General features: G+C 41.4%; 1 protein-coding gene across 1 annotated transcript in view; it reads right to left on the minus strand.

The window, feature by feature from the left end:
- The window catches only part of LOC105561642 (neurotrimin-like), a 218,583-nt gene that overhangs the window by 95,900 nt on the left and 99,971 nt on the right, over positions 1 to 22,712 (minus strand). Inside the window, exon 2 of the mRNA XM_012011805.1 lies at positions 563 to 660. Coding sequence (XP_011867195.1) covers positions 563 to 660 — 98 coding nt within the window. The remainder of the gene's footprint in view (positions 1 to 562; positions 661 to 22,712) is intronic.

Genomic DNA, 22,712 nt, shown 5'->3' on the forward strand with positions numbered 1-22,712 from the left:
CAGTTCAAGAATACAATATAACTATTTTGACAATAAAATCATCATAATCTTCGATTTGAAAATATGTTATTTTTTGTCCAACACTACTTCTTCTCAAGAAAAGCATTGTTTAATAATAAGCACATATTTTTCTTGGTTGAATTATATAAAATTACTTCATTCAAGTAAGTTTTCTTTCTTTAACAGAATATAATCTCAATTCAAGATTTTCACTTTAAAACTAGACATATTTTCAAGAGAAGAATATTCTTTTTTCCGCGTGCATGCAGTAACTAACTTCGGTTAAATATGGACAGTTAACATTGAGCCTTGATAGCTGAATATCTTGCTACTGTATTGTATTGGATGCGATAGCAAACCGTTTGCTGTTGCTTAGAAATTTACGGCAGGAAAATATTTTTAGCAAACCATGATTAACTGTGTGGTGGCGAGAATTTTTCTCAATGCATGACGTTTCCGTACTAAGAAGCACCTATTTCCGTTCGCGCGAACGTTTCTATAAAACGTGCGGTAGAATCGACGCGGTGCAAGATTAAAAGGTGTCGTGTGCCTGGCAGCTTACCTTGTACGTAGAAAGGTTCGCCACGACGCAGGAGAGGATAGCTTCTCTTCCCACCGGGACCGTCACGTTTGTTATTGGTGCGCTGAAGCTCGGTCCCTCTGAAACAGGGCGACAGTAAATGCTAAGTGACCCATTAACAACATTTCGTTATACCGTCTGACCACGCTCGAACGCTGTTAAAGCGCGTCGGAGGGACATCGCGAGATGATCGTGCTCGGCAACGATAAAATTAACGCGACTGCTCGCAACCAGGAGGGCCGCGACGTCCGAGGACGTGATAAATTTCGTACGATTAAAAGCTCGAATTAACGCTTGATTAAATTAATTGCCAAACGAAACGGAATACCGCCCGCCTACGGCCCGCGCGTAGAAAGCGCGACATATCGGATCCTGCGCAGACCCGGCCCGGAAAGGCCGGCGGTGCTAAATTTTCTATCGCGTAATACGATTAATTGCGATTAGCGCGATATCAAGGGGCATAATGAATTAAACTTAAATATTATCAAAGAGCGCGTGATTAAACTTGAGTTGGCGATTTATTAAATTATTCGGCAAACGAAATACAGCGGTATACTCGCGTGGCTCCGACACGAGATATGCAAAATATCGAGCGGCCCGGCGCGGCGAGAGATCCGTGAGAGGAACATGAAATTTCTAAAGGACTGTGTCCACGATGCTGGTATTTGGTCCAAGTTCTAGTTCCGAGAGATATGTGTAGCTTTTATGGAATAGCTGCACGTCAATTGGCTACACATTTCTCGGAATTAGAACTTGGACCAAGTTCCAGCGTCGCGGACGCAGGGCCTTAAGGGGATCCTAAAGCCGCTGGCGAACTCGATCAGTGTCGATAAGATAGGAGACGGAATTAAAAACATCAATTATCGAGTAATAGTTTTAATCTCTCTTCGTTTTTTCATATAAAGTTGACCGTCCCTGGTTTTGTCTTCATGCGTACTTAAATCGTGTGGAAAAATTTTGCAATTTTATAAAGCCAATTTCAAATTTAGTTAGAACTACGAATTGAAACTTTCAAATACCAATATCTGTTTTTGTTAGACTTCTGAACTGAGTGTTTTAAGTATGAAAATATTCTGCTATGCGGTCCGCAACTTATCCTGGTATTATTTTGTGCAGAAAAGCTAATAAAAAGAATTACAAGCGCAGAAACTATATTTGACTGTGTCGGTTAAAAAAATGGCTGAAAGATCCTCTTAAGGGGATCCTAAAACCGTTAGCGAACTCGATTAGTGTCGATAAGATAGGAGACGGAATTAAAAAGTCAATTATCGACATTTTTAATTCTAATTGTAAGTTCTGCTCGGTCCGAGAAATTTATAATCAATCAATTTGCAACTTTTACGAGAAAGCAGCAATTTTATTAGCTACATATTGCTCAGACCGAGATTTTGGATCGAATTCTAGCATCATCAACACATGGCTTTACTGACAATCTGACAGATGTTTAACAGCGACCTCTTTTGAAGAAGCTTGCAACTATTTTTACACGCCAGTGCTCTTTTTCTCTTCTTCTAGACTTGAATTTCTTGCGTTTATTAGAAGTAATCTTTTTCTTAGGCTATTAATCTTAGTTCTGATTGCACGATATTATTCTTATATGCTGTCCCTAGAGTATGCTGGTCTTATTTTGTATATATTTATTGTAGAATTCTTGTATCAAGCAAATATTGTCGTAAAGTGTACCGAAAATTAGTAAACTTTTTTATTTTCTTTTTTTGTTTCTGATATAAGTCGACCAGCATAGTCTAGATTTTGCTATGTACTTTAATTCCGTAAAAGAGTTTTGCATTTCTATAAAGTCAATTAAAAGATTACTTGTAACAAAGAATGTCGATAAAGCAGACGGCTTTAGGATTTCCTTAACGCCCCGCAACGAAAAGATCTCTCGGATGACGTAACAACGCGCGCGGTTCAAGTAACTCGTTCCCGGCATTTCGCTGTATCGGCAGTACAGTGCCGCCGAGAATTTACTGACGCGAAACAGTTTGGTTTCGCGCGACACATCGGGCGAACAACACGCGCTGGCGTGGCGTGGCATGGCACGTGTGCGCGCTGAAATATGTCTCCGTATCCATCCCGAAATGTTCGCGTTCCTCCCGACAGCGCGGCCGCGCGTCTCGCTGCAAGTTCTGAATATCATTACCGCCGCCGCGCTCGTCGTCGCCCGGGAACACCCTACCTGCAACGTGCCACACCGTTACCGGTCCCCGTCTAGTCCTCCTCGCGGCGACAGGGATTATTTAAACAAAGCTATTTACGTCACGTATCACGGACGAGACAACTCACGCGCGGGTGCATCGCGCTCCGTCGCTCGCGACGCGACAGCAGCATGCGTGCGTGGTTCGCGAAAGGAAAGAAAAGGAAAGGAAGCACTGGAAATCGGCTGGCCCAGGTCCCTTCGATCACGTGCGAAACGATGAAGATCAATCGGGGTGGATCGTAACGAATTGGTCCGCGATGATTTAATCCTCGGGGCAAATATTGCCACGGTACACACGGTAACGCGTGAAGAAGGTGGTACCTGGAAGAAGGTAAGGGGGGGTGCGCGAGGCGAAACGGCGAGGAGATCGGGACTGGAACACGGTGTGCGCCAACAGATAAGCACTGATCCCAATTACACGTCGGAATAGAGCTGTTCCCAAGTTGAGCGGATCATGGATTATTGACTCCATCGCGATTGCTTCGCGGTCGTCGACACAATTGGCAGATCGATACGCCTTCGATCATCTATGTTTAACTCGGGACCGCCGGGCAATTTTAGTATTCCGTCTTTGCGATGCCATGACATATTCATCATTCCGCTTAGCTCTGTCGTCCCGGGGATAAAAAGGTCGTTTAAATGTCAAGAAGATGTAAAGGGATCATTTCTAGCAAGTCAAAATGATTATTTAACACTTTTAGCGAAACGTAGCTTGACTCTTTTATGGCTGTGTTCTGAGTTTTCGATGACTTTCGCCGAGAGAATGCAAATCGTGCATGCAAAATGATTGAAATCTCGCGGATGTTGTAATTTACAAAATTGTAAGAATATATGATTTTTGGAGCATCGATATTTTCCGATTTTGCATTCACAAGATACAAGATAGAAGCTCAAGAATACAAATCTTACCTCAAGCAGAATCTAAAGTCAAGATGATATGAAAAGTACTCATTTCTTTTAGTTACGACGGTTTCGTTTAACACTTTTAATGAAACAACTTGACTTTTCTATGACTGTGTCTGAGTTTTCGATGACTTTCGCCGAGAGAGCGCAAATCGTGCATGCGAAATGATTGAAATCTCACGGATATTGTTGTATTTTACAAGTTTGTGAGAATATGTGACTTTTGAAGCATCGATATTTCGATTTTGCATTCACAAGGTACAAAATAGAAGCTCAAGAATACAAATCTTACCTCAAGCAGAATCTAAAGTTAAGATTATATCAAAAGTACTCATTTCTAGAAAGTTAAGATGGTATATCGTTTAACACTTTTAATGAAACATAACTTGACTCTTCTATAGTTCTATTCTGAGTTTCCGATGACTTTCGCCGAGAGAACGCAAATCGTGCATGTGAAATGATTGAAATCTCGCGGATATTGTTGTATTTTACAAATTTGTTAGAATATGTGATTTTTGAAGTATCGATATTCCCGATTTCTCATTCACAATTCAAGATACATAATAAAAGCCCAAGAATACAAATCTTACCTCAAGCAGAATCTAAAGTCACTCGAAAGTTAAGGTAATATCAAAAGTACTCATTTCTATAAAGTCAAGACGATATCGTTTAACACTTTTAATGAAACATAATTTGGCTTTTTTATAACTGTATCTTGACTTTCCGATAATCTTTGCTAAGAGAAACATCTCTGCTTATTTTCCCGAAGATACACCTTTGTTTATTGTTATGGAAATATAATGCAAATCGCTTATGCAGGTGAAATGATTGAAATCTCGCCGGTATTATTATTTTACGAATTTGCGAAAATGTTTAATTTTTGAAGCACCGATATCCTGATTTTTCATCCGCAAGATACAATATAAAAGCTCGATGTTACAAATCTTATAAAACATTGAATATTGCACTTTTTCATATATAATCATTTTTGTTAAAAACAGACATTTTGTATTTCCATTACCATCCATTAGTACCATGCATATTTAAGTCCTAACATATACACACTGAGAAAAATTTTCATCGGATAAATCAATTAAATAGTAAGAATAAAGGTTTATTGTCGCCAGTACATAATTAACCAACGTAGGAAAATTGTTAAATGACGCAACTGGCGATTCTAATTAGAGAAGATTTATTGCGAAAAATTTCCTACATTGATTGATTATGTACTGGCGACAATAAGCCTTTATTCTTGTTGTTTATACACCTTGACCGAATATTAAATGTAAAAAAAGGAAAGTTATGTACCATTTTGTAAAACTCGCAATAGTTATTATCGAGTAATTAATGAAATGGCTTATTTGTTTAGTCTCGTAGCGGTGGGGAACGAGCGGTGAGCACCATCTGAAGCTCCACCTCCCGCTATCAAACGCCTACCGTTGCTACGAAACCGTGCTTGCTGAGTCCGGCCTATTGCTTCTCGTTCATTCATTCGCCCAGGTGTTTTTGTTTATCACTCAAAAACTATTGCGAATTTTACAAAATGGCACATAACTTTCCTTTTCAGTTTAACCCGCCCTACCTGTATACTAGCAGATGAACACCTTATCCGAAACACCCTATATATTTAATCGAACATTTTCCTCAGTGCATTTGTGAGTATCGGAAGTAATCGAACAAGTTCAAATTATTGCGAATCATAACGTACAGTATCCTTAAATTTCAAAATCATAATTTGATTAATTTTCTTCCACGATCAAAATGACCTTTGATACTCCTCATGTCATTATGCTCCCACGACTTCTTCTGCTCGCGTCAAAAAAATCGAAATCCTTTTCTCGGTCAAGAATCTCGCGTAACTTTGCGATGCCGTGAACAGATAAAAATAACGCTACACGGAGAGAATTTTCTTTTAAAATTTACTGAAAATCATGTAATCGTGGAACAACTTGGCGCATTGAAAAATTTTATGAGAGTTTCTTTTAATTTTACCATACATTTTACCAGCAAATTGTATGGTAAAATTTCAAAAAACTTTTATAAAATTATGAAAAATACCACGTTGTCCCACGATTTGCACATTACCTGGTATATTTTTCGCAAACACGTGAATATTAACGCGTTTCAATTCTCCGCGTATTTTTACATCGCGCGACTTATAGCCGCGATTCGTCGGACGTTTCAGAAACGTTCAGAACGACGCGCGCAACGGGGGTAACGTAGAAAAAGAAAGGTACGCTTTTAGCGGTTCTAAATATTAACGGGAGCAGTGCAGAAATGAAATCTGCGATACTCGCGATACTCTCGATCAGGGGGCAGGAACTACGGTAACTTTCTTTCAGTCCGCTAACATGCAATCTCTGCCGATCGAAGCAACTCGATGCACCTGCGATCCGCCGCTGTGGACTCGGGGAAATTGAATTCAGAGCAAGGAAAGCTAAGCCCGAGTCGGTCGAGTGCTCGCAGACACATGTAGTACCATCAGGAGCAGGCCAGTGAGAATGAAATTGCGGGCCATATCATCCCTTGAATCGCTCAGAGAATGGTAATTACAGATCGGGGCAAATATCCCGTTAATAGCGACTGAGGGCGCGATAATTAGAACGCGTACGCATCCCTGGCTCCGCTTTAACGAGCCATCGATCCTCGACCAGCGCCCTTTAAAAATCCGCTCGCGATACGGCAGGCGGAATATTTTATACGATGTCAATCGACCGTCCGTAAGATTCGCGTTTGTCGGGATCAGAGACACTCTAGGCAGAGATTAGCCAATTTATAGTATAACTAGTAGATGTACTCCGTCATTTATTTCGTTCTGCGTCGATCCCTTCTGCGCATCCGACATTGTTCTGGGCAGACCAATGAGAGAAAAGTTGTATGTGTGGTAGTGCAGTTTTGATATACCACACGCATACAACTGCAGTACGTACACACGCGTACGCCACTGGATTGCTGCCCAAAATAATGGCGGAACACGTGATCGCGTCCGCAAAGATCAAAGGGGCCGACAGAGAGTGAACCTACTAGTTATACTACGCTCCGTCGTTTGTTTCGTTCTGCATCGATCCCTTCTGCGCATCCGACATTGTTCTGGGCAGACCAATGAGAGAAAAGTTGTATGTGTGGTAGTGCAGTTTTGATATACCACACGCATACAACTGCAGTACGTACACACGCGTACGCCACTGGATTGCTGTCCAAAATAATGGCGGAACACCACGTGATCGCGACCGCAAAGATCAAAGGGGTCGACAGAGAGTGAACTTACTAGTTACACTATGACCAATTTACCCGAGTCCACCGTATTTCCTGAAAACCGGAAGTACGTCGTTTCTACGCTGCGCATGGTACGAAGACGTCTCGGATTTATTCAGTTGGTCAGTTATCGCTATCATAAAAATTTATGTGATTTTGCAGAAAAGATGCAAAAAAAATGCTGTGCCATACAACGTGTTGCATAAATTCACAAATGCCATGCAAATTTCTGTAAATTTTCCTGAATAAAAGCTTCAATTTAGTTTACTTTCGATTTTGAGGAAAGATGGCGGACCCATTCTTGGGTCAGTCTCTGCCTAGAGTGTCTCTGGTCGAGACGGGCGGCGCGGCAGCCCGAAGAGTACAATGCGCAAAATTAATCAAACGCCTTGTGATCCGATTCTATTCAGCGTGAAGCGGCGTGTCGCGGGCGCGATCGTAGCCGTCGCCGTTCTGTCACTTCTAGGGGGCTGAATGGCGGAAATAGATTCGAAACAGCGCTGAGCGATCGCGCGGCCCGCCGATGATTAATCGGGGCGCTCCGGCGGAATAGAATTATTGTGTCGCGACAACAATAAATGACGCACGCACAATCACGGCGCGCCGGCCTCTTGTTACCGGCAGTCTGCCCGTCACTTCGCCACTCGTTCGCCGCGCATTGTTTTATTTCCGGGCCGAGAGGACGGACCTGGTCCGCTCGATCCTGCAACTCCCATCGCGGCCGGTAGATAAATGCTTTTCTCGCAGGTACGGACGCCGAAACGACGCGCCAATTTGCTGAATCGCGATGAGAGAGAGAGAGAGGGAGAGAGAAAAAGAGGGGGGGAAGAGGGGAGAACCTCTTGTCCCGAACTACTTCCGCCCGCATTATTCCGCGGCCCGTTCGGTACGCGTGATTCGTTCAAAAAGCTTTAATCCCATCGCCGCTGCTTTTCACTTAATTGCTTTTTCCATGTTACCTGCGGGAGTTATTACGTTAACTCCCCCTCCCCCCCCCCCCCGCGTTAAACAAGGAACGCCGGCGACGCAAAATAATCACGGCGCGGACGGGGGGCGGAAGGGTTAATGAGTTTTCGGACCTCATTCCGCGACATATGACGAGTACGCATTCCGCTCGCGGAATAGCGTTCGCCGTGTTTTCCGTCAATGTCAGCGTTAATCGATTTGACCGCGACGCGAGCACGTGTCGGGCTGAAAAAAGGAATCGCGTCGTATGAATGTCACGGCGTGCGCGATTTAATATACCAGCGAGATAAAATTTCGGCTAAAGAGAGCGGCGGGCGTTCGGGCACTTGTCGAGGGAGCGTTTTCGACCGAAAAAGAGAGAGAGAGAGAGAGAGAGAGAGAGGGTTTATTTTTCGAGCGACGCGCAGTGCCGTTTCATGGCGATAAAGCCGCGTGCGTTGCTTACGAGATAAAGCGAACGCGAGTTTGACGCGTCCACATTCGTCGGGGGTTTTCGTAGAATCGCTACAAACTGTTGAAATAGCCAGCTTGGAAAATATTTCCTTTTAAAACGGTCAGCATTCGTCCGACGCGCGGAGCGACATTTTTATTTGCGAGTAGAAAAAAAAATAAAAGAGAGGGAGCGCGATCCCGAATAGGCCGATGGAGTTACCGCCAGTTCCACCGCTCTATTCGGTTTCTCTGCCCGTTCACGTATTACTTTCAGCTGTTGAATTTGATTAATTGGAACAACATTCCGGAGCGCGAGAAAGTGCTCAAACTGCAATGTAAACCGCGGCGCAGAACGCGGCGCGAAAATATTCTTCTGAATATCTCAGGCTTTACCCTGCACGTCGTTCGGGTATACGCCATTTGCAATTCCGCGCGACGGACGCGAGTATCGCGCGAATCAATTTTTGCGGCGAGCAAATTGCCGAAATACGCCGACCGCCGGCGCTAATTATCGCATTTTGTCGAATATGCAATTTGCAATAAATTTGCGCGGAGCTTCGACGTCGATAATTAAACGTATCGCAATGACGCTGCGGGAGATTCGGATGTCGAAGAGTTACCGGCGCTTTTAAATTCATAAATATCGAGCAACTTTCAATCTGCGGAGCGACGGCAGTCCCTAATCTCCCGCCTGTGGATAATTTTGATGGAAGAGTGATAATTTGATGGTCTAATGGCGAAGGCAAACAAGAGGAAGATAAACAGCATCGGCCCCGAGGGTCACTCCGAATGCTTGTGCGGTTATAGACACAAAGGGATGCTACAGGAACAAATGCGGTGCGTACGCGTCATCCCTCATTCATGAACGTCCGAACCGTATAAACGAATTTTAATCGCGAGTTTTGACGGATCGCGTGTAATGACATAATAATAATCGTCGCGGGAGGGACAGCGAATATTCTTCATGCACAGGACAAACAGCTGCTCCCCGGATAAGTGATTCGAGAGAGACGATTGTGCGCTTAAACGAAATTGTTTGTCTTCCAAAAGTTACGTTACGTATATCGGTACATCTCGTTAAGCGTCATTAAATCATAAACATTTTCAGCGCGTAATTATTGTTGTGATTACAGTATCGCGCGCGTAATAGCCATTCACGGGATTTATGGCACGTGTAAATATATTAACGAATCGCATCGCGATTCTCTCCCCCTCTCTCATTTCTAAATATTTTTCATATGCATTCTCGCTCACGGTTTTGCTTTTTTGTAACTTTTGCTCTTATGCTTTAGGGGACTTGTCCTAGAGCGTGTAATAAATAATGATTCTGATTCTCTCTCTTTATCGCTCGCCCTTCTTTCTCTTAATATCCACAAATTGCTTGAAGTGCAATTAGTTCTTTTAGCGTAATTTATACAACGTGTACAGAGAGAATTGGTTCTTAAAATTTATCCTGAAAATTATGCAATCGTGGGGCAACATGAGTTTTTTAAATTTCACCATACGTTTTACTAGTAGAATGTACGGCGAAATTTCCAAAAACTCTCATAAAATTCTTCAAAATGCCATCTTGTTCCGCGATTGCACAATTTTCAGGATAAATTTTAAGAAACAATTCTTGTAATAACGCCAATTTCCTTAAAATACTGCTTGACTTTAATTCTCCTAGAAGAAAAGGCTAGAAGTTACTCGTACAGCTAATATCAGTAGTACAGCAACAATGTAATGTGACAACAACTACAATGCAATAATTGTAGTGACTAAATTTGATCAAGGGCCTGTTATCGCGACGATAACTTTGATCGTGCATGACGTCCCTAATCAAGAGATTCATTTCGGCAGGCTACATTAATTATCCTAATAAAGGACCGGGATCAAGAAACAGATAGCAGACGTAACCCTAGGGGTAATGAAATGTACACACTGGGGCGTATTATATTAACCGAGCATACGAACTCACGGTAATTTACGGATACAAACGGCATGCAACTTGAAACTACGATGACATAATTATTCGCGCAAATTTTGTGGCAATTGCACATTTCCGAGTGGAATTTCCGAGCGAACGAAAGATTCGCGCTCATTACGGTTTGGCCTTTGACCCGAGAGCGGACGCTTTTGTCTGTTACTTTTAGACACTTTTAATTATGCCAACCGGCCGGCGTGTTTCAATAAGTATTATAGCTGTAATAAAAGCATAATGCACTCGCTCCGAAACTGTTGCGTACGAAAAAGTTGGTTTTAATTAATTTGCCTTGGACGCTGCATAAAAATATTGCGTAGAGAGTCCTTTGTGCTCCGCACTCCTCTCTCTCTCTCTCTCTCTCTCTCTCTCTCTCTCTCTCTCTCTCTCTCTCTCTCTCTCTCTCTCTCTCTGCGGCACAAAACTGATGTAAAATATGAGGCCAGCGTGCACCCAACTTACGTTTCATAAAAATATCACCCATCGTGCTTTGTATCTGATCTCCACTTTTAAGAGTACCGTAAAGTTCAACTTCAGCGAGGCAATTATTCAAAGGACTTTTACGGCGAGTATAATACTTAACATATTTCCCAATGAATGGAGTCGCGCTTTTTGTTATGAATATAGAAATCGTGAGGTGAGGAGAGAAGATATGGGAACGGAAGGTAATGAAGTCCACAGAGAAAAAGAGAGAGAGAGAGAGAGAGAGAGAGAGAGAGAGAGAGAGAGAGAGAGAGGGGGGGGGAGGGAGGTCAGGTAACTGCTGCACATTGTGCACTTTGACTTTTAAGATGTGTCGATTAATGTGCAATAAAATAATAACTTTTGAAATAAAACGACGCGCGCGTTGAATTTTTCATATCAAATCTTATATATCTCCCGATAAAACTGTAGTCTCAAGTTTTACGGGGGCTCGTCATGTCAATCGTATTAAACGCGTCAAGTTTTTACGGCCCTGTATAATTTTATATTGACAGGCTACATATAATTCTCCCAGCAGCCCGCTTTTATGCGACGCTTTAAAGACACTTATCCCATTAACTCCCGGTCCCCGGACAGCCTCGCACGTACCGCATGGATTTTTAAAAGGGACGAGTCCGCCTTAGAAACAATCTTTAATGTAAGTGGGAGAGTGTTTCCGCGCAGGTCAGCTTCCTACTAACGAACCGCTTGAGGAGAAGACGCCAGAATTTCCAAATTGCAGGAAAAGGGTCGGAGTGCAATGCACGAGAACTTACGGAGTAAGAGCGTCGCTGCGAACTCCGTCGCTCGAATCGTTAATTAAATGAATGAAGTCAAATCAAATTTGTATGCTCAAACGGCGCCTCGATAAGCTACTAAGACCTGGGCAATAGTCGATCGAACTTCCGGTCTCACGATTCTAGAAGAGCGATGCACCACCGCGTACGAAGATACGAAGAAATTTAACGCGTTCACGTGAGTCAGCAAGAATTAACGTTCTAACTTCGATCTCCGCCGAAGCGCGCGCGATGAATTTTGATATGTTATTAATTTCAGGATAACGCTACAAAATTGTTGACGTCGCCAAGTCCGAGACGTCGACTAGGCGCCGTCGAAACGGCGTTCGTCTGTGTCTTATCGATTACCTTCAGCCACGCGAATATAATCTGACTACAAAGGAGTCAAATTTCGCAACGCTTCGCGCTAGTTACGTGCATATCAGACACGCCGCGCTCTGCATATCTTGATTCGACAGGTATCCGAATTAATCGACACTCAGTCAGGCGATGTCCACGGCTATCCAACAAACTATCAACCCCCGAAGTACACGTATGCCATACTGTGCCGTACACGCCGTGGCGTCTACAATGATGCCGGAATTTAACATTCTCACGCGGGGGCCACGTGAGCGCTTGATAATATTATTTATTTGAACATTGTACCGATTCCTTTTATCTCTCTAGAACTGACACGTCGCGTATCCGAGTAGAAATGAAATCATGCGTGCCTTATGTATGGTCAGAGCCCGATAGGGAGGAAGTAAGGAATGCCCTGATAAGGAATCCCTGACATGTGCCTGATCCGGTACGCCTGATTCCCTCCTAGAATTTAGGTTTGTTTTCTGTTCCTGCACTGGTGAACTAGTGCAGTAAACTAGAATGAGAAAAAATATGCTTGTCTTACTCTGATTTATTGCACTAGTTCACTAGTGTAAGAACAGAAAACAAGCCTTTTGATAAACGTTAACCTGAATATATAGCACTAGTACCACTCACTGCCGCGACGTGGCGACCGCGCGTTAGTCTTTCTCGTAAGTGAAAATCATCCCGTATTAGTATAAGAGGCGAGCCGATATGATGCGACAGCGAGTTGTCTGGATCATGGATGAACTTCAATAACCTGAATATACTTTTTTATTTATATAGAACTTAAAAATTAGTTTAAAAAATTGAATTTTTTAATAGGAATCCTACTGATACCCACCTCCTATTAGAAAATGTAAGACGCAACGAAGGGCAAGTCATGAGGTCTTGATAAGGAAAACCTGATCAGGCAATTTTAATTCTCGACGTTATATTTACGGTCAGGGCTACCTGATGAGTGTCTGACCAGGCATTAAGGTATCCTTATTAGGCCCCTACTAAAATTTTTGCTCGGGCATATACACACATGTCTAATTTAACATTCAAAGACGAATAAGTGTAACTCCCTTATCAACGAACACCTGCGAAAAATCAATCTGCGTACGTGAATATCGTTCGAATGCAATATCCAGCGTGCAGGTGCATATACAGGGTGTCCCAGGAGGAAAGGTCAATATTCCGGGAAGTGATAGTGTCGGTCATTTTAAGCAAAAATGTTCGTATCAATATATTATCCCATTCTCCACTGTTTCCGAGATAGAGCTGTTTGTATGTACAGTTGCAAAATTACTGACAAGAAAGAAATACCACGCACTATTTCTAATATTTATTGTTCAAGTGATACATTTTTACAGATTATAATCAACTTTCACAAAATTCCACCGTTAACAACGATGCATTTTTCAACTCTTGTGTGAACATGGCGTGTTGCTGCGAGGCATTGTGAACATTTCTACAATGTTATCAGCACAACAATCAACAGACGTATAAGAGTAAATTCCCGCAGACGTTTGTGAGGTTGAATGGTGGGTGAAGTGTACAGAAAAAAAAAGTACGAGACATTCCAATAGCTCTATCTCGGAAACAGTGGGGAATGGGACATATATTTATATGAACATTTTCGCTTAAAATGACCGATACTATCACCTCCCAGAATATTGACCTTTCTTCCTGGGACACCCTGTATACACATTTAAGTCGCGTGCATACAACGGTGGTTTATAATACAGCAGGTTGATTATAACTCTAATATTCCGATGTTCTCGCTCACCTCAGGAATACACGCGTCACGTGGTTTCCCGAGCCCCATACGTTGCTCGTAATATTCGACTGTGCCATTTCAGAACTTGCCGAATGTGGGGTACGTGCCGGCTAATGATACCTCCCTCGTGTGCCAGTCGAAGTGGATTATCCGAAGTGGCTCGTTAAACCGTATTCTATTCCGCTTTAAGTAGAGCCACGGCCCTTTGAGTGTCACCGGTAAATACCGCGTAAACCATTTCTGCTAATATGTTTTGCGGCGAAACGGTGTTGGGGGGCCATTCGCTTACCCTGCGCGCTCGCTTAATTAATTAGCTTTCGCGCTCCATTGTGTGTATCACGTTACACGGAAATCTCTGTTAGCCTCGTGCCATCGCGGAAGGGCGCGTATTTGCCTAAGAAATTTTACATTTACGTTACACCCTCGACCGCAAGGTATGATTGTTTGGAAGGGATTAGGTAATCTCGATATTCAGTTAATTGTCGGGCGCGAGGTTAACGAACGCTGGCGCTGCAGCGAAATTTATTATATAAATAACCCCGCGTCGGGCGTATGGAAAATTTAGAGTTGAATTGTTACAATAATTAACTCTTTATTTAGATATCGCGTCGTTAATAAATGCGCGCTCCTATTGATTTTACGACATGCTAATGAACGGTTTGTGTGTGATCGGATTTAAATGAAGTATTTCCACGGTGCACCGTCGATTGAAACGGATACTCCGGGACAAATGATCAGTCCAATTTCAACCGGAGGTACCTTCTTTTCTTCCGCGTGCCGTAATTAAATACGCGCGGCGATCGGTATCCGCATTAATGCTATTTCAGCAGTTGGCGGAAACTCGACTATTTAATGAAAAATTCCGTTACGTCGCAATATCATACGGATCGTCCAACCGGCGTGTTTCGCGTATCCAGAGACGCCCCTTTAAGATATCGAGCGGTTCTTAATGACGTTAAACGCCATCCGTAAGAATTCCGAGGAGGAAAATTCGTTTGACTATCTAATGCAATCCGTTGCTGATCCCGTTGAAGATTTGAATACGCACCGACGGCTCCCGTACCGCGTGTGCCGTGAGATTGCCTTTGGAAGAGACGCCGCGTAGATTTTTCCGCTTTGAGGAACAAAAATGTTTCAGCTGAATTAAATCAGAAAACAATTTGAGGGCTCTTTGAACGTTCTTGGAAATTTTGATGCGTTTCTATTGCAATTTCGAATAAATACGGATAAATACTTTGCAACATTTTTGCACGCTTAATCACGTTCAATATCAATATACGTTTCACGAGAGAAATGCTCTTTTTATTCTCAAAACTCTGATATTACATTTTGAAGCGTGTATGGAAATTGCGTTTTTTGTTTGCGCTTAAAAATTTAATTTTAAAAAGCATAATTAAAATTGTGGCAAGAGCAAAAAGCATTTTGCAATTGATGTCGATCCCCAAGAAAGGAAAAATATTTTACAAACGACGACGTACAATTTATTTGACCGCAAATGTCCTGAATATTAACACGCGTGTTAATTAGAGCAGCATGTTGCAGCGGCCAATGGCGGCCGCTATCACGTGATAATCCCCTAATTTGGTAATTGATTTATCATGCATTATCTGTGATATAAAACTAACAGAATCGTGAATTAGCGGAGTTAATTAAAGCAAACACGGACACAGAGCTTTTACGGTTTGTCCGAATATTTGCTGTTGGCGCTAACCAAATTCCCTTCAATCGAATTCTCTGCAATCACGTAAACCCCGATCAAATATAAAAAAAATTGATTATCCGGTAACTTTTAAAATTATTGAAAAACTAGATAAATTCTAGAGATATTTGGCACGTACGGTATAGCAAGCGTTTCTATCATTTTTATATCAGGTCAAATTGTTTATGATTGTATCTGTTACATGAATTAACAACTCCGTGTAAAATATAGATTCTTTGCCACCGCAGTGTTAATATCAATAAATCCGGATGAGTGAAATCTCTATTTCGCAATTTCTGAGCTTCGCGACAGATTTATTGATTCGCGTCAGAGATTTATGTTGCACATAGTGATAAATTATAGATTTTTAAAATCTAGCGAAAATAGAATGATCCAATTTTTGCGGATTGAGAAACGAGAAATGTCCCGACATCAGAATGTGCTAATAAGAAAAAAAACTTTATTTGCACCCGAGAAGTTTTTTTGCCTCGTAAAAATTCATCAAATTAGGTATGACATGACACTAAAAATAAGTTTCAAGTCGGCATGCGCGATCATTACTCTCGGAATCTTTTAAGAAAATTTACAATTCGCGCGAGAACCGAACGAACGAACTTCATCTTAATAGAACGTCCTCGGACTTATCAGCTCCGTGTAGAATTATGGCAGGAATAACAATCACAATAGTTCATTTACATATCAAGCCGAGTTGGAAATTTCGTTCGGCCGTGCTCAAATTTAGTTTCCGAGGAAAACGACCCTTTCGTACAATAGCAAAGTTAATCCACACTCGCCGCGATATTTATCGAGGCAAATTTTGTGGCGCCGCAATTTAATCACTTCAAACTATCATCGTAGACCGACGAAAAATAAAACCAAATTGAAAGTGTCGCACGATACAGTGGCGCCTTTACACAACTTATTTTCAATTTTACCTACATTCACGACTTCCTAAGATACGAGACGTACGCATTTTTTTGCGCGCGAATATGCATTACTCCAATTTCTATTTATTAGAATTAAAAATATACTTTTTACATAACATCGAGTCGAAATTAATTAATTAACAAAGTTAATTTTCGTTTACCATGTCAAATAATTTTGTAATTATTTTACGAAGGTATTTTCTCTTAAACCTACGCAATTTTGTAAAAAAACCCAATAAAAGCCCGATAAAATTCAATATATAGTGCTGATATTAAAGATAATTAATAAATTAAATTTATGGTACGTTTTTCACTAAAAACGTGCTCGTTCAATTTCCAAAATGAATCTATCTAGACAACGTAGACGGCGTACCAAAATGTCAGCTCTATTTGTCGAATAAAATTGTTGCTGACAAAGCTTCTCAATTGTCGTCATTCTTCAGCACGAGCAAACAAGAGGAACGCATTACGCGCGACCATGTTCGTCCATCTGCTGTCGTCTTTCAACCACCGCCAGGAAGTCTACCAAGTGAACTTTGAATGAAATTCACCATCAATTCGATCTCGTATTACATTAAGAGAACTAAAGACTCCGATTATTGTAATCATCTTCTTTTTGCAGAACGTTTTTCTTCATATCACATTACTGACCTTTCAATGTTGAAGACACATGTACCCGTCTTACGTATTTTCCCTTTATCTTTCCAATTTATCTTTGTGATATTATTTTCGTAATTATGTTGATATCACGGATGGTTTTCAGTAAAAATGTTTTAAGAAAAGGTCTTTCTACTTTAAGAAGCTGGGGTCGATTGGAGCAAAATCAATTAATTTTCGTCATTAATCGGTCGAAATTAAATTATCTTGCACTCATTAACAACGCTAGTTTTATTGCTAGCTTTTAAATGAGATCAGAATTTCATCGAAATTTTTGCTAAAAAAGTATTAGTGATTAAAAAAGAAGTTGATGTGATTAAATATGTTTAGTTGACAGCATTTCTTTACTTCAAATAGACATGGTTTTAAGTTAAACATACGTCATTTGTTGAAACATATATTTTTGGAATATTTTTGTGAATTAACAAATATTTGCTTGATAGCCCGTAACCGCCGCATATAGTTGAATCGATTGATATTTCTCTTTATTCAACCCTTTTTCTCGATGCAGAGTGATTCAGCTCACTCGCGCCAGTCGAATTTCTCAAAAATGTCACGTCACAGGAAACATTAGAAAGAAATTTTGTTATAACTAATAGACTTTCATTACTAATTTTAGCGCGTTTCTTTGGCAGAGTATTATGTTTCAACGCGTAGTACGTGTGTTTTCGAATCAGTTTCTTGCAGCGCGAAGAATTATAAATAAAAAATGTGCGCGACGTTCTTTCGCGAATGACGTGCGGTTTTCGAAACCGAATTTTCGAAATTGACACGGAAATATACGACAAAAATAAATCTTCTATATTTTGCGTTCTACAGGTGTTTCTGCACTCAACGCGTGTGCGTTAATCGTGACACGCGTGTTGTCATTTGAATAGATATTAGAAACGGAACTTCCATCGTCTACAGAAACAGTAGGATAAGCTGCATTGAAATCGACCAGCGTTAGATAAAATCTGGCTTCTGGAAGTATGTGTGCATTCTACGCATCTAGAGGCGCGTTTCGCGTCAAGTAGAGGAAAGTCTCCTATTATCAGATAGAATCCTAATATGAGATAGTGGTTTCTGTTAAATTAATAGGCATCGTCAGTTGATTCCACCATGAATTTATTGCCCTTGGAGCGAAATCTGTTCAGCGGAACATTTATTGTTAGATTGTACAATCGTATTTGCGAAAAAAGATTTGCAATTGAATTTTAATGTTGAAAACCTGCTATCTCATAATAGAGGCCTTCCCTCTATATATTTTTTCCTATATAAAACCAAGTATACGTTTCTCTAAATAAGCATGACGCAACAGCGTATCATTTACTGGAACGAGCACGCTTTTTAGAAATAAAGCAGTGCTCTTATTTTATTATATTCTTATTATACTGGGTGCTATGTAATACCCGCCTTATCCCTTATTTACGGATAGAGCGGACCAGACTGAGTCGAAAAGTCCTCTACCATTTTACAATTTTCGCAATGGTTAACGAGTCATTAATTATTAAAAATCGCTGTCTTAGCCCGGCCACTCCCCACGCGCCTAGCAACGACGATCGCGGGACGGCCGCATCTCGCCGCGAGCTTCAACTGGGCGGTAGGACGGGCTAAGACAGCGATTTTTAATAATTAATAACTCGTTAACTGTTGCGAAAACTGCAAAATAGTAGAGGACTTTTTGACTCAATCTAGTCCGCTCTATCCGTAAATAAGAGGTGAGACGGGTATTACATAACACCCTGTATATTAAATAAAGCGATATTATGAAAAATATAAATTCTTTAGATTGCTATAGCACACGGTGAGAATTGTCTCTTAAATTTATCCTGAAAGTCACATGATCGTAGGACAACACGGCCTTTTCGAAGAACTTTGTGAGAGTTTCTGAAATTTTACCATACATTTTACCAATAAAATAGGTGCTAAATATAATTACTAGTAAAATTTCAAAAAAATTCTCACAAAGTTCTTCAAAATGCCATGTTGTCGTACGATCGCATGATTTTCGGGATAAATTTTAAGAGAATTCTCCCCGTGTATAATAAAGTTATGCATTTGACGAATAAATATTTATAACATTTCTGATTTCCAAATAAACGCGACGTCTCTTTCCGCATACCTTTAAACATTCAAATTTTCATCTTACTCCAAAGCATCGGCCGCATTACGCTTGCGGCTCGATTGTCTCCTATATTTTGACGACGTGTACGTACTCGTATGTGCGATCGCGTCCTAGATCCGTGACGAAATTTCGAACTGTATCGGTTTCGGTTAGCTTATCTCCTGTTTATAATGTGTACGACACGTGCGCAATGTAACGATATTCAGTGAGGCGTAGCCTTATGTTGAAATGTTTGTAAATGACACTAGCCAGATAATTTTGCTGTCCTGCTTTCAATGTAAATATGGAATGTAATCCGTTCTCGCCCTACAACGAATCGAATGGATAATCCATTCATCCGATACGTGAACCCGTACACAGGACGGCATAGCGCGTGATGGATTTACGCGATTCTACAACAAACGTGCTAATCCGACTAATCGATGATCCACCGTGATCCACCGTTTTCCGCTTTTCGAATAACAGACATTTTCCGCGCACGCGAATAAATTTGCACTCGGGCGTGAGCAAGTAATGCGGGCCGACCGCGTGATATTAAAAATTACGCGAAATATCTGATGTTAAAGCAAAGCGAGGTGGCATTAATCGTAAATTATTTCGTAAATCTAGACGCGAATGTAATTAGGCGTGTTATTTTCCGCTCTCGGCGGCGTTAACTGATTCCGTATTTTAATTATTTCTCGAGTGACACTACGTGCTTTACTGAACTCGTGATACATTACAAATTTCTCTTACGGGCAATATGTACCTTCCAAATGCGCACTAGTTCAAACAATGCAAATTTATATGATAAATATGATATTCTAACGTCTCTGGTTTGTGCTATAGTTAAAATAACATTTCCTCATAAAAATTAATTAAACATAAATTAATATGTTTTAATATCCCGATGTAACATGATACATTTTATCGTGCAATAACAGAAAAATAAAAAGATCTAATAAATACAGTTATTTAATTAATTACATAATCTACATATGACAATGTCTCTTTTTCAATCTTCGTAGGTCAGTGATTGTTTTAACTAAGCTTATTAGTTGTATCGGTCATCGCAAACTGTCATTGGTAACGTAGGACAAACAATTGATCTCTTTCTCTTCCCTTCCTGTAGAAACCCCAAAATACTAATAAATTATATAATATGTGAAACTGAAGCGTTTGATATTACATTGCATGCTCTATTAATCCTTAGAAGGTGTTGATTAAAGGACCAGAAATGCAACTGCAGGAGTCAAAGCTTGAGCTAAATGCACATCAAAGGTACCGATACAAGTTTACGTAGAGAAAATCTCTTTGGCGTTTGCCAGACGATAGGTAAATAGCGAGATAAAATTAAAATAAATCCACCGCGCAAAGCCGAATATTGCGCGATATTCACGCGGAATTTCAACTTTATTTTGCGAACGACTTATATATTTCAAGACATTGGGATAAATATGTATAAATTGCTCGAAAACTTCTTCTTCGTTCGTGTGTCAAACAGGACATTTTTCTCAATTAATAGTAGTAGCGTTATTTAATATTAGCAATTTCATCTTAAACGCAAGAGAGTGCATTTATCTATCGATAGATTACTTGGCAGGTAACGAGATTGAGAATTTCTTTATCAAAGGAATGCAATTTTTCCGTCCTTACGTCTCACTGAATTCACTTTCTAACCGAGTAAAAGAATCTTGATGTCCAATCAAGCGAACTTCCAGCCAGAGCGCGACTTTAAATGCTCCGCGTTATATATTTTTATTTAAATCGCTTTTACCGTCGATAAAAAGGAACGCCGCGAAATCGCCATAAATTATGATTTACAGAAATTAGTAACATTATGCGCTTTGTTCGCGTGAAAACTTTCAACTTTCAGTTTAAAAGTGGAAAGGAGGAAACGCAAACCCGACCGGAAATAGAATGTTGCAGCCTCTTAATCGATGTGTTCCCCGGTGTCGTACACCGCGCGCAAAATGTAGAGAGATATCGCTTACACGAAATGATCGCAAAACGATCGACGTCGCTCCGAATTCAGCGAACATTTCTTCGAGAAGCTGGAAAGTTAAGTCGATGCGCGCTCTCGCAGACGCAGTTTTCCTTTCCATCCGAGTAAGAAAGCGGTATTCATTGAGTGTATGCCACGCTCGAGCGACGTCGCGTCTTTCAGCGACCACTTTTCTTTTCGGGCAGAGCCGAGAGATGGAAAGTACACGTGCACACACACACACACACACACACACACACACACACACACACACAAACGTACACCAGCGCGCGCGCGCGCATGGCAGTCAGCAAATCGATGAACCGGCCTCGAGCGCGAGATGATCCATCTTTCCCGCGGCACTAAATTGCATCTGCGTAGTTTCATACGGACGCGAGTATTTACTAGAGATTCGGATTCTTCGCGATTCCTTTTTGCACTTGTGCAACCGGAAACGAAGGTACACGCCCGGGAAAATTCAAGCCCGTAACTTTTCTATCGGATTCGTTTGATCCGTTGCGCCGCAGAATCTAACATACGCTTCCTTTTTGCCCACTTTTCACCACGTTCTTGGGTTAAATATCCAGTCTCGGGGCAATTCGCCGGCGCGCAAATTTAATAGCCAGGTTTTTGCGTACCGACCGAGCTTAATCCGGTGTGTTATTTCGTGGTCCTATCGTATCTTACACGATCAGATAAACTGCAGGAGATAGTCGAAGCCGTCATGAAAGTAAACCGTCTGAATTCGTAGACCGGACCTGACCGCCGGCGGAAATCAACATGCTTCCCACCAACCGGCTATTCCCGGCTGATCTCGCTTCAGATCGCGTTCTATATCCTCGAGATCGTCCTAGGAATGTTATTACCGGTCGTAATCCACAACGCGCGGAATATCAGACCCGGGCCAACAGCCCACTAAAGCCTCCTTTAACCATCGTCCTCGGGAGATCGCTGTTACTTTTCCTTCTCTCCTCACTTCTCTATCCGCGCGGTAAGCGAGCCACTGCCGCACTCACGCCGCAATTATATACGGTGCTCCCCTTATTCCCGCTAAAAGCTGGAATAAGAGAATTTCCGCTCCGTTAATAACGTCTTATAACGCGAGAATGTCTGCTCGGGGAGCTTACGGGGAGCCACCGTGATTTTCGTTAATCGCAAAACCAGTGGATACACTCGGCTCTCTTTCCACGCGACGGACACGTTCCGTGCGAGAAGAAATCGCGTTATTCGGAAACAGTCAGCAAAACTTACGTAGACTGATAGCGAATTCGGGTGCTTGCACTCAGTGCGCACTAAGATTTGTTTACGGTCAATTCTTATATTTGAGAATTGTCCTAAATGTCTCCTGAAATACTTCTTGATCGGCAAAATGATCTATGTAGCAACCGTACGATCAGTTGTTTCGGCTGGGTGGTTTTTGAATATGTATGTAAAACGATCTTAACCCTAATATACAGGGTGTCCCAGGAGGCAAGGTCAATATTCTGGGGGGTGATAGTATTGGTCATTTTGAGCAAAAATGTTCATATGAATGTACGTCGGATTTCCCACTGTTTCCGAGATAGAGCTGTTTGAATGTACAGTTGCAAAATTACTTGGCAAATACCGTTATTTTAGAAGATCGTGTGACAGAACGGCAAGAAGACGTCCCTTTGGCTACACGGCGTGTTATGTACTTTCAGCATGATGGAGCTT

The sequence above is a fragment of the Vollenhovia emeryi genome, unplaced genomic scaffold, assembly GCF_000949405.1.
Source record: "Vollenhovia emeryi isolate VEMERY1.0 unplaced genomic scaffold, V.emery_V1.0 DF939204.1, whole genome shotgun sequence".
NCBI lineage: Eukaryota > Metazoa > Arthropoda > Insecta > Hymenoptera > Formicidae > Vollenhovia > Vollenhovia emeryi.